Source organism: Amia ocellicauda, chromosome 8 (assembly GCF_036373705.1).
Source record: "Amia ocellicauda isolate fAmiCal2 chromosome 8, fAmiCal2.hap1, whole genome shotgun sequence".
NCBI lineage: Eukaryota > Metazoa > Chordata > Actinopteri > Amiiformes > Amiidae > Amia > Amia ocellicauda.
This window is the reverse complement of record NC_089857.1, coordinates 28,111,839-28,128,542: the sequence shown is the minus strand read 5'-3', so window position 1 is coordinate 28,128,542 and position 16,704 is coordinate 28,111,839. Positions and strand designations below refer to the sequence as shown.

The following is a 16,704-nucleotide window of genomic DNA, read 5'->3' as shown; positions in this document are numbered from 1 at the left end:
GCGCGGCTCGGCGCGGCTCGGCGCGGCTCGGCGCGGCTCGGCGCGGCTCGGCGCGGCTCGGCGCGGCTCGGCGCGGCTCGGCGCGGCTCGGCGCGGCTCGGCGCGGCTCGGCGCGGCTCGGCGCGGCTCGGCGCGGCTCGGCGCGGCTCGGCGCTCAGGTATGCGCAGGTGCGGTCAGAGCCGAGGGAGGGGTTTCGCTCGAAACTTTCCGCAGCAGCTCGGCGACCCGGCCAGCCTCGGCGCAGGGGAGCGCAGCGGGGGGAGGCATGGCTTCAGAGCTCAGTCAAGAGGCAGTGCTGGGCTTCCTGCGCGGCCGAGGGGGCAAAGTGAAAAACGCGGATCTGCTGGAGCACTTCCGAGCCTTCCTGCGGGACCCCGAGCAGCAGCCGCGGAACCGAGCCCTGTTCAAAGGCTTTGTGAACGCCGTGGCCGTGGTGCGCCGGGAGGACGGCGTGGCGCTCGTAGTGCTGAGGAAGAAACACCGGGAGCTGCTCGGACAGGACAGCGGCGCGGCTGCACAGGCGTCCCGCGGAGAAAGCGAGCCGAGTGGGCGGACGGGAGTCTCCTTAGCCAGGCGGGACCCGGGCAGCCACCAGGGGACCGGTCAGCGCTTGAGCCCCTCTCATGTCAGATCCAAGCCGAGCGCTTTGGCGGATTGCGCAAGGGAGCATGTTTGCCTTTCTAAGCCTCAATCAAAACCAGCAGAGGAGGAACTCGAAGCAGAGTCCAAAGAACTGTGCGACAAAAGAGCGCCATTCAACCAGCCGGCTTGTGTATACAATGAGGACAAAGTGCATGTAAGTGAAGACCTGAGCAATCATTCCCACGGGATCTCCAGTGCCACAGTGGTCCACAGGGTTCTAGAATCCGCGCATTCCTTGAGGCCCTCGCATTCCACACTCTTAAGCAGTGCACGGCTTCCTCCTCCTCCTCCTCCTTCTTCTTCTTCACGTATATCGGAGTTACCTGGAATTGAGCGCCCCCCTTCTGATGGCCAAGCTGTCGCCCGCGGTAATGTCAGCCTGTCTAACCCGACAGATTTCCAAGTCTTCAAGAGCATCAGGTGCCAGATCTCTGAGGACAGTGGAGAGGAGGAGGAGGAAGAGGAGGAGGGGGAGCGGGGCACTCATCTGTGGCAAAGTCTGCCCAAGGAAACCCCCATCAATCCCCCCGCCTATAATTTATCAGAACTTAACTACACTGGCCTTTCAGCGAGCCATGGTAACCTACTTCAGCCGACATACACCAATGCAGGAGATGCCGAATGGCCTCAAAGGGAGTCTAGAGAGGAGTGGGGGAGCGCCGATGGACTCGATTCAAAGGGCTTCTCTGACAACCATAAGACCAAACTGCTGGACATGCTACACCGTGCGGAGAGGAAAGTTGACACCTGGCACAACTCCACGGGCAACCTTTCTAACCAGGACACCCGGGCATCAAACTTGAGTGGGAAAGCCGGACCGCTCGTCGCTCTTCGGGTGGCCAAGAGAAAAATGGACTCTAGCCTCCGAAACAGGATTTGTCGCAGCTTAGGCGCTGATTTGGACGCACTTTTACCCGGTGAGGAAGTTTCCCCGGATCACAGCCGCCTTTACCTGCTGTCCTCCTCTCCAAGTATAAACCGCCCCCTCGCCCCCAATGCGCGGACGCACAGCTATGGAGAAATGGCCAAATTTTATGCCGCCAGAGGTAGAATGGTGGCCACCAACCAGAGCACACAGTTTCACCGGAGCGCTCTGGTGCCCCTGGACTCCAAAGTACACGACTGGTTGGTGAAGGCAGCAACAGGCACTTGGCCTGACATCTACACCTTATTCCGGGAAGAACCAAGTCTCCTCACCAAGAAGGATTTCATCTCTGGGTACACAGTACTGCATTGGATAGCCAAGCATGGGGACCATCGAGTGCTCAACACACTCTGGTATGGGGTGGACAAGGCCGGGATGAAGCTGGATGTGAACTCTAAATCCGGCTGTGGCTACACACCTTTGCACCTGGCTGCCATTCACGGACACAAACAGATAATCCGCCTCTTGGTTCAGAAATTCAAAGCCAATGTCAATTTGAGGGACAGCAGTGGCAGGAAGCCATGGCAGTACATATCCACAAAGGGGACTGCAGATCTTCTTCAGTTACTTGGGGCTCCACAGAAAACCAGTCCAACACAGTTGCCAACTTCTGAGGTTCTCCCTGTGCGGCACATTTCCTCACCTAGAGTAAAGAGGAAAAGTTCATTTGGAGTCTTTCTTAAGCACCGCTCCATGCTCAGAGCAGCTCCATATGGTTCTGAAACGGTTGTGTAAATCTTTGTTTCTAATAGTTTTTTTTGTGTGTGTGTTTGTGTGGTTTATATATGAATTGCATAATGTATTAAGTGTTGTTGCACAAACTAGTTACCAGTTATATTAGAAATGAAGTAACAAATCATTGCCTTCATAAGTTATTTATATTACTGAACTGTAATACAGAGGGTCAGAGGAATATCCTGACTGAAATGAAGAGAAGTTCCCAAGGAATGAAAAATAGGCAAAACGTTATCATCACCCAACCGGTGTACTGGGTTAAAATAGGGCAGATGATTTCTCTCCTCACACCTGAGCTTCTGCAGTTGAAATATTAGTTCAGGTGCGATGTCTAGGGTGTTTGATAATGTACTTACTTACTTTTTTAAGAGTGCTAGACTGGCTGGTGTATGCATGAAGATAACAACTAGGAAACTCGAAAAGGAGAGCCCACAAGAAACATCCCAGACTGAAAAGGGAGCAGTATTAATCTGTGAGTTTTACTTTTGCAGTGCTGTCTTTTCACATCAAAAGTATATTCCTCTGGAGAAAGTAAATTAGACAGTGAAGTGACTGAGGAGGTATAGATATCGTGGGTTGCTCTTCGCATTAGTGATTGAAAAAAGTCGATCTTCAAGAAAAGCCACTATAAATGAAACAACACAGTTTATAACCAGTTTCCTGCATGTGCTGACAGGTACTTCGTGTGCTTGGTTTACAGCAGTATTTATTTGACTGTATTTGAAAGGTTAAGAGCAATAAAATGAATGTTTACGTATGCACTTTATACATGTTCTTGTATTTTAAGATTTGCAAATCTATCTTTCATCTCGTTTGTATGAACAGCTGTTCTGAAAGGATTAAGGACTGGGTTAAATCAAAACTCCCCCCATTACTAGGAAACTAAATAAACCTATATCCTAAAGAGGACTTCCTTCTTTGATTTATGGCTTTTGTTTTGTAGATTATAAGACTTTATTTCAGTTGAAAATGCTACCTCAGATTCTACCCAATTGATTCCCTGTAATCTCCTTATTGATATGTTGTATCTGTTGTGCAGTAACACTGACTTTTGGCCAAGTAACATTTATAAGGGGGCACCCAAGCTGCCCAGCCGAAGTGTGAGTGTAGAATGAATCTCGGACATCAGTTCAATCCAGGTGTCTTGCTTCTCAGTTGTTTTCTGAAATCCTGAAGGAACAGTGCATACTTGACGTCATCTGCTGATAAGATCCTTTTTATTGTTCTGCTGGCTTGCCTATCGATTGTGTGAGAAACTTAATTGTATGTTAAAAATTCACAAACGAAACAAACCAGTCTTTACTTGTTCTGGGTGTAGTTTTAACCCTTTAACCCTAATCTTTGTGTTCCTTTATATACAAAGTGAAAATATTCTACATAACTACATGTACTTGAAATAGCAAAACATTGCTTGTTTGATGATCTTGTTAGTTTTTAAGTTTGATGGGCCTTTAATTGTTTACTCCAGGCCTTGAGGAAAGAGAGCTCACAAAAGCGTTTTTTTTTTTTTTTTTTTTTACATTTAGTGTTGTAGCTGGTAAATCATACTGACAACTTCATAAAATTTGGTTTATTAAAATGAACCCTTTGTTATTCGGGATAATGGAGCTTTAGTGAAAAAGTGAAAGAACTTTATGCCTTTATTTCCCAATAATGAATCTTGGTGGTGTGAAATAGGAATACAATATATTATTTTTGTAGTAATCAAGACATTACCTTCAGATTGTTTTTTGTTGATTATCTTTTTCATCCAGGCTTCCCAGCCAATAAGTATTTTTCTTGCTTAAGGATCTCATGCTGTGTGAGCAGAATGGCTTACTTTAATCAGTTGTACCCTTGTATTAATTGCTGCTATTTTGTGACCCAAATTATGACTGCCAAATATATATCTTATGTACAATGAAAGCAATGTAAACCGAGGTTTTGAACTAGCACAGAGACTATCTGAAGCTATAGTGTATCTGTATAGTTGGTAATAAAGAATTCTAATATTCTTTCAGATATAAAATATAAAGCATACTAAAATGAGACTCCTGGTCTCAGAAACAATACAAATATAAGACAGTCCCGGTTCAAAGTCGATGTCATACATGTGGGAGGATTGTTGAACTGATTGGACAGTTCTAGTCTTTATTATTATTCTAGAGCATGCCCTGTATTAGAGGTGTTTGTGTTTTGGGGACTGCGATCTTATTTCTTATAACTTTTCTACATTAGTTTTTGTGTTTCTATTTGAATAATGAGGTGCATGTATGAAATAATTCTCTAGGTTATGGGGAATGTTGTACTATTCAATATAGCAGTTTTAACCGATACATATTTTAAAGGCCTATTTAACCACATAACTATGTAAAGCATTAGTTACCATAAATCTCTTGTGTGTACTTTATATTTCTAGAAAAAGACACACCCAGTGTTTTGTGTGGCACGCAGTTGGGTATGTTCTGAGTGTCCCTGTGATTGTAGCAACATCAAGTAGCTTTTGTATGTTTGTACTGTACTCCTGAAATAAATACATTGTTTAACACTACATCTGTCCACATGCCTTGCACTGTTATTGTTAAGGTTGACTTTTAATGTTAAAATATCACACGGGAGCTTCTCAAGAATGTCACCCTCTTGTGTCTGCATCCATCTCATCAGTGGCTAGACTGTAGTGAGGCTGAAGGCATTAATACTGATTCGTAATTTCTCATGTTGCAGGGAGGAAACATTTTGTAAAATTCTAAAACCCGTGGACATTTTTCTTACAACTTGCTTGTCCTTAGCTCTGAAACCAAATATATGTAGTAGTGTTCCCACAATACCTGTGTCTATGAATGAGAAAATAATCATAAAAAGTATTGTGCCTATTGTATTGTAATGAATAGTTACTGAATTACCAAAATGCAGGTTTGGAGCTGTATCCAGAAATGTCTACCCTTAGTAGTTATGCAAGGAGACAATTGTGACAACACTCCCAAAGGTTATAATTTCATTAGGTATATTTTATAGCGTGTCAGTTGACATTATTGAACTTACTTATATGTATAACGGGGAATGAAAACATGCACAATGAGATGTTACACAATGGGGAAACAAAATACAAACAAAAATGTAATGTAAACATGTATATTTGGCAAAATGATGTTCAAAAATGTAATATTTAGTTTTAGTTATAGCCATTAACCTGAATTGATCATTACAGAACTGGTGCCATATAAAATATATTGTAAGGAAGTTGCAATGGTCAAACAGTGTCATTGTATAAAGTAATTCAGTGTTTTCTTTTATATGGGAGAAGAAACAAAGTGCCAGCATTCATATGGGCAATTAGTTTTCTTTTTTTATTATTTAGTAAAAGATGTAATCTTTCATGATCTTATATTGTATTTAAGGCATGCCTTTTTTAACTTTTGGTTGTCTTTCTAACTTTCTCTCAGTAACTGAAAATCTTGATATTGTGTCTGAGAAATCTTTACAAAGCAATAATGCAACATGGATAGCACCCTTTGCCATAAATGCTGTATGTAATTTAAAATGAAGAATGCATGACACTAATCGCTTTAACCAGTGCCCAGATAATGTTTTCGTAAAGAACATCCGTCATTCAGGTATAAAAGCTTATAAAAGTGCACAAGGTTAAGACAGTAATGGAGCGTCATAAAATGATATGAAATTTATAGTGGGTGTCCAAGACAAATCACAAGGTACTGGATTGAATCCAAATGACATAACTGCCCTACTTCTTCTTCTAAATGAGGCCATGTTGACATCAGAAAACTGAATATTATGCAGGTTCTGAAATAAAGTATAGGACACATGTTAAACACTCCTGAAACCTGTCTTTTCATTTGAAACTCTCTATTGCAAAGGAATTTGATATGGACAGAAACGGACAGGCAGGGACAGGTATGACAGAAACCCTTCAAGAATGTCCGAGCTCCACAGCACATCCATGCAGTCTCTGAGGATGCAAACCACGAAAAACAGGTTTTTCCTTATCTGACTAAACACCTTGCTTCATATTTTTCATATCTTGTTTCTTCTTTTTTTATAAAATACAAAATTAGATTTTATTTTCTTCTACATATTAGAATAGCGAAAGGTTAGCATACAGTATGTACAGCAACTTACATAAAATATATATAAATAATTAATGCAGTAGTCTTTTTGTGTGATACGGGTGCAGCTACTGAGCATTTTAAGGGTCTAGATTAAAAACAAACAAACACAACCAAAGCGTATAAATCTCTAATATGGTAAAGTCCAAAAATTACCATTTGCATTTTCTTTCAGAGGGCACCTCGATTTTTCAAGCCTCAATGTGATCAGTGTTAAAAGGACACAGTGGTAAGTAACCACAGAAAGAACAACTGTTGCATCTTTCAAAATTCCAGTTTCCAACACCATTTTGTTTTCTGCCACCCAGATTAGGCCACTACTATTTTCACTTCGACTCCTCATTGTATCAGTTTCAGGGATGTCGCAGCTTTCCAGGTAAGGCAGTGTGGGTGTGGTGCTAAGCTTAATGAGTGTTCAGGTCATTTATTGAAGTAAACTATATCACTGGTTCAGTGACATCCAGGTTTTTCTTCGTAGACAATTGTTGGGGAACATGGGCCATTTTCATGCTTCTCTATTCTACAACAATGGGAAATAGTTGTTTAAAAAAGAATGTGTGCCGTAACAATTGCAACTACTGCAAAATATTTATCTTTATCTTGAATGGTATGATTTTAGTTATGTCAACATCAGTACATTTCTGGAATGCATAGGCAATTCAGTATTTTAAATCACTGACTAGATAATGCCTGCACTTTGGAAATATTTCAAATAATTTACGACAAGGCTCTGCATATATATAAAAAAAAACAGGTAGTGAATATAAATTATTCACTATATCCTATAAAATAGCTTCGACGCAATAGACTTCCATGGCCAGCAACACTTATATTACCCTTAAACCCTTAAATATTTTGGGCAGTGACAGTAACAATTCAAAATAAATTTGGGGAATGCTCAATCCAGGCTCTGTATTATGACATATGCATCACCCAAGCGATAAACACTATAATAGAGGCAACTCTAGTAATATGTATATATATATATATATATATATATATATATATATATATATATATGATACAGATAGTTGGAGCCTAACCTTTCGGTGTAAAATAGTAAATCCCCAATAACAGAAAACAAAATAATGTGAAACTGAGCCAAGAAAAAGAGCAACATTGGAAAAACAGTGTAATTCACAGTCAGCTATGAAATCCTTTACGAATGATTTGAAAAATACAAATTCTCCTTCGAAGGAAAAAGCTACAACATCCTTCATGTAAAAGTGTTTCCTATCAGATCACAGATTTGAGATTCCTCCTCTTCGGGGCGGTGGGGGTGGGGGTGGGGGTGGAGCAGGGAAAGGGAACCTCGAACAGAAGCCTGCGTTTTGAGATTCAGACTCTGCTACCTCAGGAGAGATTCGTGTTCATTGAGTCATCAAGTATTCAACAGTCTTTTTGTTGTTGTCTTTTTTTCCAATACCAGCAGCATTTTTCCACACGTTTACAGTGAGGTAACAGTAGTGGGTAAACAAGGGGCAGAGGGCCTGGGGGTGTAGACGGGAGAGCTGGGGGCAGCTGAGGGGGTGCTCTCTTGGGAAGGGAGTCCGGGGGGCAGCGTGTCTCTCAGGCCCTGCAGCTGCTCCTCCCTTAGCCGGATCCAATCATCGATCTCTCTCTGTTTGATGAGGAGGGCCGACTTCCTCCAGACGAAGTGCTGGTAGGCGATCAGCTGGCGGCCACTCAGGTAGCCACCGAGGATTTCCAGAACCACGCGCTCCCGGCGGTCCAGGTTCTCCTTCAGCTCCCGGGCGTCCTGGTACTGTGCGCACAGCACCTTCCTCTTCTGCTCCAGGGCCTCCTGCCAGCATGGAAGAACAACGGTCCATTACTTCAGGAAAAATAAACAAAACCAGCATACTGGGTCCATAATAGCAAGAGATGTTTTTCACAAAGTTCTAGGAAGTGATTTAGCAATTTTCAGTGATTGATTAAACTCAATGAATCGTAGAATAACATTGTCTCACTTTGAGGGTAGGCCTATACGTTCAACTACAAATGTATGAATATTGAAGTCCGTAAAATCAAGCTCTGGAAAAGGTCAACTGGAGCATGATTGAAAGAGCACCCGATGCCAATGCTAGTGTGCAATTCTGCCTACTGTGCATATGACAAAGATGATGCAGTTGACGATACAGAAAGAGAGCGTGCTGCCACCTACTGGCCATATTAATTGTTGGTCATTTTTCTTTTATCTTTGAGAATTATAAACTTGCATTCAGCAATATTTCTCACACAGCTTCTCACCAGCAGACTGTCCTGAAATCCCTAACTGAAAATGAAAGTCTAGGGAGGGGGGAATCACATGAAAGCTTTAAACTGAAGTTAAACTGAGCACAAACATTGCAGGAAAAGTGGAAACAAAACAGCAATTAAAACAAACAAAATAAATGTCAGTCTTCTTGCACAGGGACTTTCACAGTGACAAGCTGCTGCCTGGTGTTTGTGTGTCACTAAGTAAAGATATTTGTTTTCTTTATCTCCGCTGACGAACACCAGCTCCTAAGGGGCAGTTAATGAATATGTACACACTGTGATAAAGAAGGAAACTGTTACAGAGGCAAGGTCATCAAGAGTTTAAGGAAGACAGATCGTTACCAGGAGCTTTCAGTACAAGCCCTTCCTGTATTGCTGATTCAATGTGAGTTTCTCTGATTAATGCACTTGACCTCCCAGTGCTGTCAGAGTTTACAAGTAGACTGTGATTCTACTGTATCTGACCATTGATCCATCTCTGTAAGTCCCTTTGGCTATGCATGTCTGCTAAGATACTAAAACATATTTATTCCAGGAAAATGGCTTACTTTTTTGTGAAAATATATTATACTAAGCTAATCTGTCAGTTTCCAACAGTGGGTCTCTTTTATATCAAGCATCTAAGTAGGCACTCACACTCTTCATTTGACTATTTAGTGGTTCATTTAGAAAAAATACATTAATACATTTTATATTTTCAATTAAAATTAAAAATGTCTTAACTGTTTTCTGTACAAGAACTCAACAGGACTGTGCAGAAAAAGAGAAGGTTCTGATAAGACATATCCCTGTTGGAAAATAACTTATATATATTTCACAACCTTTTCACTATTCTTAACGAAACCTGATATAATGACAAATAATAACAAAAAGAACTGAACAGTAAACAGCTGGGAGATGACTGGCTGGCACCAGTGCAAAAATGTGAATGTGAAGACAAATATCATAGAGATTATGTCCAAAAAGCACCTAATTGTCTCTAATTTCAGACATTCCATTAAGTATGTATCATAATGTTTTGTGTTTATCAAGTGTGACAATATTTATGTGAAGACCATTTTACTTTGAGGCAACACTGTGCCCATACCACTATCCTCAAGAGGAAATATGGCACGGAAAAAGAAGAAAAAATGATGATAAAATATCTCTTGGGGAATGCTAGTCAGGATGAAAAGATAAATCAGGAATGAAAGCAAAATGATACTGTACATTCTAAAACATGATTCTTTAGAACATCTTGTTTGAAGTTCATAATCTCTTTTAAAGAAGTTCCTCTGGGCAGAAACCACATACACGATTTTTTAAAAGATATGCTGTAGACAAAACACAAGCTGTCATATTTATTTTCCTGAGATGTGTGCTGACTGCTCTACAACACATTCCCAAAACAAATCTGGTCAGGTGTTGGAATACTTTATGTGCATTCAAAACATGTTAATCAAAAAATATTCTAAACAAACATAACAATAAGAAATAAAATAATAGTAAACAAGAATCCTGTTTGTCAAAAATTGCAACTTTAACCCCTCTATATGGATTTCAATATAAATAAACCCCTTCATTTTCTCCTCATAAAGTGCTCAGATTTCACATTTATTGTCCTCTTGTTTGTTGACCTTTGCAGAAGCTGTCCTTTTTGTTGAAAAAACAAAAACATAATATGACTTATGACTTAATTGAATTTGCATTTATTTGTTCACTCCAATTTGCGACCCTTCTTGCATTCAGTACTCAGAATATAAACTGCCAGAAATGAATCACCAGCACTCAGTGCTCGTCAAGGCCTAGCAATCTCTCATTATCTCAGAGCCTCATAGAAAAACAGAATATTTCATAAGCACAATCAGAAAAACATGTTCTTCCGCCAAAAACAAAAAAAACGCTCATTATAATGTGAGAGCGACAATAAAAACATGGAAGAATGTCAACGCTTTCTGAATTTGAGGTTTTGACCTGAATACCAAGCATTACAGCTATTGTCTCTGACACTCAGTCCCCGGGGCTTGCGCAGGCTGTGTTCTGTCCAAGGTCTTTATTCCCAGGGAGACACACTAGCCTCCACACTGCATCGTCTTTGTGACCTCCTACTGCTCAAGTGCATGCTGAATAAAGGAAGCAGCAGACCCACTACAAAACTGATTCATATCTACATATGCAACTTGAGATAATCCAATTCAAATACCTTATAAATAAATGCAACCTAAAAACATCAATACCTAAATAAATAACAATTAAAGTGCATACACAGTATAATCAAATGAGTAATAGGGATGCACTGAGAACTGAGGTAATGCTCAGTGTTCCATTTCTATTCTTTTAAATCAGAACATTTAGCTCCATGCCTGTCATATGAAAGGAGTAGATGTCATAGGAGTATTCCTAGCTATGGTTTATATTACAAGAGTAGTAAAAAGAGTAGTAAGCACTACCATTAAAGAATCAGCAAACTATATTACTGGCTTGTACCTAATACAAAATCTATGTTGACCACAGTGTTTTGAACTTGCATTGTAATATTTACTATGATGTTGCTGATGAACAGTGTATTTTGTACTGAATACTGTATATTAACTGTAAAACTAATTTTCTGTAAAAACAACAATAACTATATTTAGCTACTAATGTGTCTCCCTGGCAATGCCAGACTAGAGCTGAGTGGGGTTGATGGGGGATTCTGGTTTTACGGACCCTGACAGCTGTGAATGTGACTCTTCATCAGTCAGGTTGTGTGTCAGTTCTCCACTTGACAGAAATCTCCATCACTCCAGTTTGCCCAATATTATTACAGTAAGCTAGAAAAGCAGGGTCCTCGGCTTTCACTTCACCTGAGGCGAGTTTTGATTGGTTAACTGAAACATCTGAACCCCTAAGGTGCTCCATGCAGGTGAAGATTGAAAGCCCAACTGGATTGTGGGCCAGAAGACTTTCGTTTCTTTAGTTTTTCCTTGGAGACGGTTTTGAAATACACGACTAAAGAGAAATAAGATGAAGAAAGCACTCTTACCCTCTCCTCTGCACTGGCCTGTGGGTCCAGGGACCTCAGGGAGTTCTCCACCCGTGCCAGCCGCCCTGACAGAGATAGCAGCAGGTTGACAATCTTGTCTAGGTCCCCGATGAACATCTGGTATTTTTCACACTCGTTGGGCCTGCAGCTCTCCTGGACTATGACTTCCATCTCGTCCCCGAGTGCGCTGTTCCTCTTCAGCTCGGCCGACAGGGTCTCCTTCGCACCGCGCAGCGCCTCCACACTCCGCACGATCGAGTCCAGCAGCTCCATCTGGGGAGAAACACGGCGTTTTATCGTCACCTCACAGGGCATTCATATTCGCTTTCTTACTAGACTAATCCATATCTGCATTAAAACCAGACCGTGGCCCAGGTGCTTCAGCACAAGAATGGCGACTCTAAAACAGACCTAGAATTATAAAGTTGTGGCTGCAGATCAAGTTTAATGACTAAGTGGAGAATGTCCCTGCCAGGATCCGTGTGGTGGTCCTACAGTGCTGGGTGCTGTCACTACACTGACGTAACGTACAGATACACAACACAGTTCCAGCCTGTGTGATACACTGCACTTCTGTTTTTGGGAAATGTGCCTGTTGTGGTGCCATACATTAGCAGAAAATCAAAGGGGCAGGACCTTCTTTTGGTTGATGTCTGCCTCTCTTCCGGGCTCTTCTTCATCCAGATTTGTCTCCAGCTGCCTCAATTGGCTCTGCAGTAGGGGGTCAAGGGGCGAGGGGTACTTCAATACTGCACTTGAGGCCTGATCCTCACTCCTAAACACATGGAGACAACATAGTCACCGCTGCTGTAAAAAACAGTAATACTGTATCTGAACTGCTGGGTGGATGCAAATTCAGAAGCCATGCTGGAGAAATGGAGTGACTCAGCTTTTGGTTAAACATTAATGTTACTGGCCTAGTGCAATCTCTGTGCTCATTTGATGCAACTGTTTTTCTCCTTTTGTGTCCAGCTCTTTCTGAGCAGGAACAGGGAAAACATTTTAAAACAATAAAAAAAAGTGACCCCCCAGAATTACACCGCTGTTCACAAATCTTGAAATACCGATCTCAAAATAGGACAGATATTTAGGTTAAATAGGAAAGCTTCACACATAATCTTTCCAAAATGTCTAATTCAAATGTCTAATATTTTCAATTCAAATTCATACAAGCCTCCAGAAATACCTCCCTTATATACAACCTTATACTCTTGCATTTAATGTTATTTACACACCAGGATGTGTTGTTTTACATAAGATAACTAAACACAACCTGCTGTCATCTGAAAACTGCAACCTATATAAAATGTAATATTTCTGTTGTGAGAATAGGACTATGATTAAGGGAATGTAAATGAAAACTGCATAAAACTCTTAAAAAAAAACGACTAGACTAGGAAGCAATTTCAAACATCAACTCAGTAGAAGAGCAGTGCAGTGTATTATATTTGCCAGATCATGCTTCACGGAAATGTCACCTGCGATAGTCAGAAAGTAACCTCTAGAGGGCAGCATTAGTTAGGATTTACTCTCCCCAGAAAAAGACTTATAATAGCAGGCCTGCTTACATCCCAACATGACTCAGCAAGTTCCCTTTCACACAAAAAAAGTAAAAACTGCAGACTTACTTCTTCCCTTCTGACAACCCTTGCTTCTGTTGAAGCAGGATACTGGCTGTGGGGAAGATGTCTTCCATGAGGTTCATTGTGTTCTTCATGGTGGAGCTGTCAAGGATGTGAGCAAGAGACTCGTCCTTGGAGATGATCTGCCTGGCCAACTGCTCAGACCTCACCTCCTCCGCAGACTTCTCCCACTGGGAAAACAGAGCGGCGTCGGCCTGCAGCTTTTCTAGGAGGTCACTACCAGGAATGCCCAGGTCTTCCTCTGTTTCCAAAGCCCCGCTCTGGTCGCCAGTGTGGACAGGAGATGTTGCTGCCTCCTCGGCGTGGTTTGGTTTGCTGTGCCTGCGTGTGCCGTCAAAAGGAATGGAGGGTGTCGTGCTGCTGGACAATGTCCTCTCCCTCCCTCCAGGTAACACCCTTTCTTCAGTGTCCAGAGCCCTGTCAGTGCTAGAGAGAGATTTTGATTTGAATCTGTGCACAGAAAATAACAAAAACATCTCTAATAATACAAGACCTTTGTTTATATTATCGTAGGTTACTCTTTAAAAGTACTGCTATAAAAACAGCAGAATCTCCAATAAATGTGTATGATTTTTCAGAACTATTTATCTACTTAATTACATGTCCCTTGTATTTAAGCTGCAAATATTAATTGAGGAATTGCTACAGTTGTCCCTCGTGTAACTTCATAGCGATCTGTTAGAGGACAATGACTGACAGCCTGAGGTTTTGGAGTGAAGATAAAGTTGATGCATGAAGAGTTTATTTTTTGCCGCTTTCACACTTTCAGTGGGCTGATCTTTTCTACTAGTCCATGACTTCGGAGATCTAGGCACATGTTCATTATAATTGTTGGACTTTGTTTCTTAAAGGCACAGTAAAAGCTTCACTAAAGATAACATTGTTTGCAATTCAACTGTGAAGTTCTTGGAGACATGTTGTGGACGCAATGAGAAGATGGCATTTTGGGCAGACGCATGTACCTTTTTGGATGGGGCAGTGCTGCAGAGGGGTGGGCTGGCTCGCTGTCTTGGTCTTCTGCTATTAGTGGGGGCGGGGGTGGGAAATCTTCCGTAATATCTGTCTCCCTGATGAGCACCTGGAACGCCAGGGGGGGTGGAGGAGGGGAGGGCAGGGGCTGGCAGGGCGTGTCAGGTCTTGGGTCTTGGAGGAACACCTCATCATCCTGCGGGGAGCAGGAAGGAGGTGTGTGGAGTAGATTAGACTCTGAAATCCGCAGAGAGGGGAGAGGATGGGTCTGAGAGAACAGGGGGGTCTCTGGTTCCGAAGAATTGCTTTCGGTCTCCCCTCTGCCAGAACTGCTCTGGCCCAGGTCTTGGGGGAAGGACAGGTCCCTTTCTTTCTCTCTGTAAGAAGTTGCCCATGTTGTCTTTGGTGCTGCAGGTCTCTGTGGGCAGTAGGCCTCCCTTTGGACATCTTTGAGAGTTTCTTCAGACGTGTTGGTGTCCGAGGAGCTCTGCCTTGACAAGCTAGGCTTATCCCCCTGGCTCCTGACCTCCAGCATGCTGCCCACTGTTGACACCGGGCTGGGGGCTGTGACCTGTGTCTGTGCTGTAATGGAAGCGTGGCTCAGCCATTCAGGAATGTCCAAGTTCGAATTGTCCCAGAGCAAGGGTCTGCTGGGAAGGCCTAATACAGGAGCCAGGCCTGAAGCACTGCTGGGTCTCTGTCGCTGTCCTTGCTTCTGTTTTTCTCTCTGTGCCCAACTGCTGCTCAGGGGATGGGGGCCTTCATTTAATGAGTATCTGTCAGCTCGGTGGGGCGATACCGACATCCTCTCTGTTTTTACATTCTCTGTTTGTCTGTAAAAACATAGAGAGGTTAGTAGAGGATTTCAAATGTAACTGGAAAACAGTCCCATTATGTTGGTCTTACAAATGCAATTATCTTCACACCCTAGAGCATTTATACCTTTTAAACTTATGCTTGCCATACTGAAATAAATTTCTCAAGATTATTCTTTTTTTTCTCTTTCCATTTTCAAAGAACCCAGGAAAAAACAGGTTGAAATAAACAATGGAATAAGTTTCCCTTTGGGACAGGATTGTCTTGGTTTTAACATGTAAGCATATTCACTGACCTCATTTCATGACCAGCTGAATTCAGCGGCTCCTTCCATAAGTTGCCAAATGGCTTATTCTCTCCCATCACAAAGTCCTGGAAAACATAAGGTCAAGCTTTAACTTGTTACTCGTTACATAGTCTCTATATGGGTTTAGTTTTCTAGCAAGGTTTTTGCTGAAATCCCCTTGTCTTTTAATGAACACACATTCATTGTGATTTCACTGTCTACATGATAAATGTTTTAGGTCTATTAAGAACAAGCGCAAATGTTCTAAGCAAAATTAATTAAAAAAAAAAAAAAATTAAAAATAAATATATATATATATTTTAATTTTGTAATTTTGCTTAGAACATTTGACTGATAAATGTCAAATGTTATATATATGGGGAAAAGTGTGAATTCACAGTCTGTCCTTCAGCTTTAAGAGAAATAACTGTAAGGCCACTGCAGAGATTGGGATTGTTTACCGTAGGGTGAAAAAACAACAACAAAAAAACAGATTTTCCATTCAAAGAAAACTGTTCAAATTAGACTTCTTTGTGAAAACTTTAATAAAAAACAATCCCCAGACATTTACAGAATTATTCATGCTTTCCTACGTGCGGTGTTAAAGGGCAAACTGTACGTCATTAGTCTTGTTGGGAACTAATTCCTCTTGCATATCGGTGTATGCAACAGGAGTGCTAGGGCACATTGCGTTGTAATTGTGGGAGGGTCCCTGCTAAACGAAGTGCCTTTATGTTGATGTTTTATTGGGTTATGTTTATTGTCACATAGTGTGAATGTGTGGGGATAGGTGACTACCGGCACTAGAGTAGAGCAGGGGTTCGTAGTTAGTTGGCGCCCTAAGAGAGTGAAGCTACTGCGCAGTTGTCTTTCTCTAACTGTGACAAGCCGTGGCGAAATAAACCACCTTTGTTTGTAAAGACTGTTGGAGTCTTTTTCACAAAATTGTTACAATATGAAAAAAGTCATGTTTACACAGAGCAGTTAAATTGTTCCATAAGATAAATTATTTGAATCCATCCCAGACATTTCCTGTCCAACTGCCTTCAGCTCCTAAAGACATCAGATAGCTCTGCCCCTCTCGCAAATCACAAGCACATTTATCAGTCTGTAATCTCTCACCAGAATATTTCCCAAATAGGCTCATTGGCACCACACAGGAAAACAGACGTACTATGCACTTCCTGCGTTACTGTCTTCATGGGTATGCAGAACACCCCACCCATCGTCAACATCTGGGAATCGTGTCAGAAGTGCTAGCTTGTGTCAACAGCAATTTTCTCATTTTTCCAGTTTGCCTAAAAAGCGCACAGACGAGTAC

The 16,704-nt window shown here is 41.8% G+C and overlaps 2 protein-coding genes across 4 annotated transcripts in view; one reads left to right on the top strand and one right to left on the bottom strand.

Annotated features, from left to right (window-relative positions):
* The first annotated feature begins 199 nt into the window (after positions 1-199).
* On the top strand, positions 200-4,833 carry sowahb (sosondowah ankyrin repeat domain family member B). Its single transcript, XM_066710918.1, has one exon. It carries the CDS (start codon positions 267-269, stop codon positions 2,301-2,303), a length of 2,037 nt encoding a protein of 678 aa, XP_066567015.1. The 5' UTR covers positions 200-266; the 3' UTR covers positions 2,304-4,833.
* A 436-nt stretch (positions 4,834-5,269) lies between these two features.
* Positions 5,270-16,704, bottom strand: part of shroom3 (shroom family member 3) — a 62,047-nt gene continuing 50,612 nt past the window's right edge. For all 3 annotated transcript variants that reach the window (XM_066710915.1, XM_066710916.1, XM_066710917.1), the window contains 6 exons: positions 15,393-15,469; positions 14,275-15,114; positions 13,298-13,738; positions 12,306-12,444; positions 11,670-11,942; positions 5,270-8,210 (listed from right to left, as the gene is read on the bottom strand). In XM_066710915.1, coding sequence (XP_066567012.1) covers positions 7,854-8,210; positions 11,670-11,942; positions 12,306-12,444; positions 13,298-13,738; positions 14,275-15,114; positions 15,393-15,469 — 2,127 coding nt within the window. In that variant the 3' untranslated portion in view covers positions 5,270-7,853. The remainder of the gene's footprint in view (positions 8,211-11,669; positions 11,943-12,305; positions 12,445-13,297; positions 13,739-14,274; positions 15,115-15,392; positions 15,470-16,704) is intronic.

Excerpts from the sequence above, each read along its gene's own strand:
- sowahb (XM_066710918.1), top strand. The coding sequence starts at position 267 with ATGGCTTCAGAGCTCAGTCAAGAGGCAGTGCTGGGCTTCCTGCGCGGC.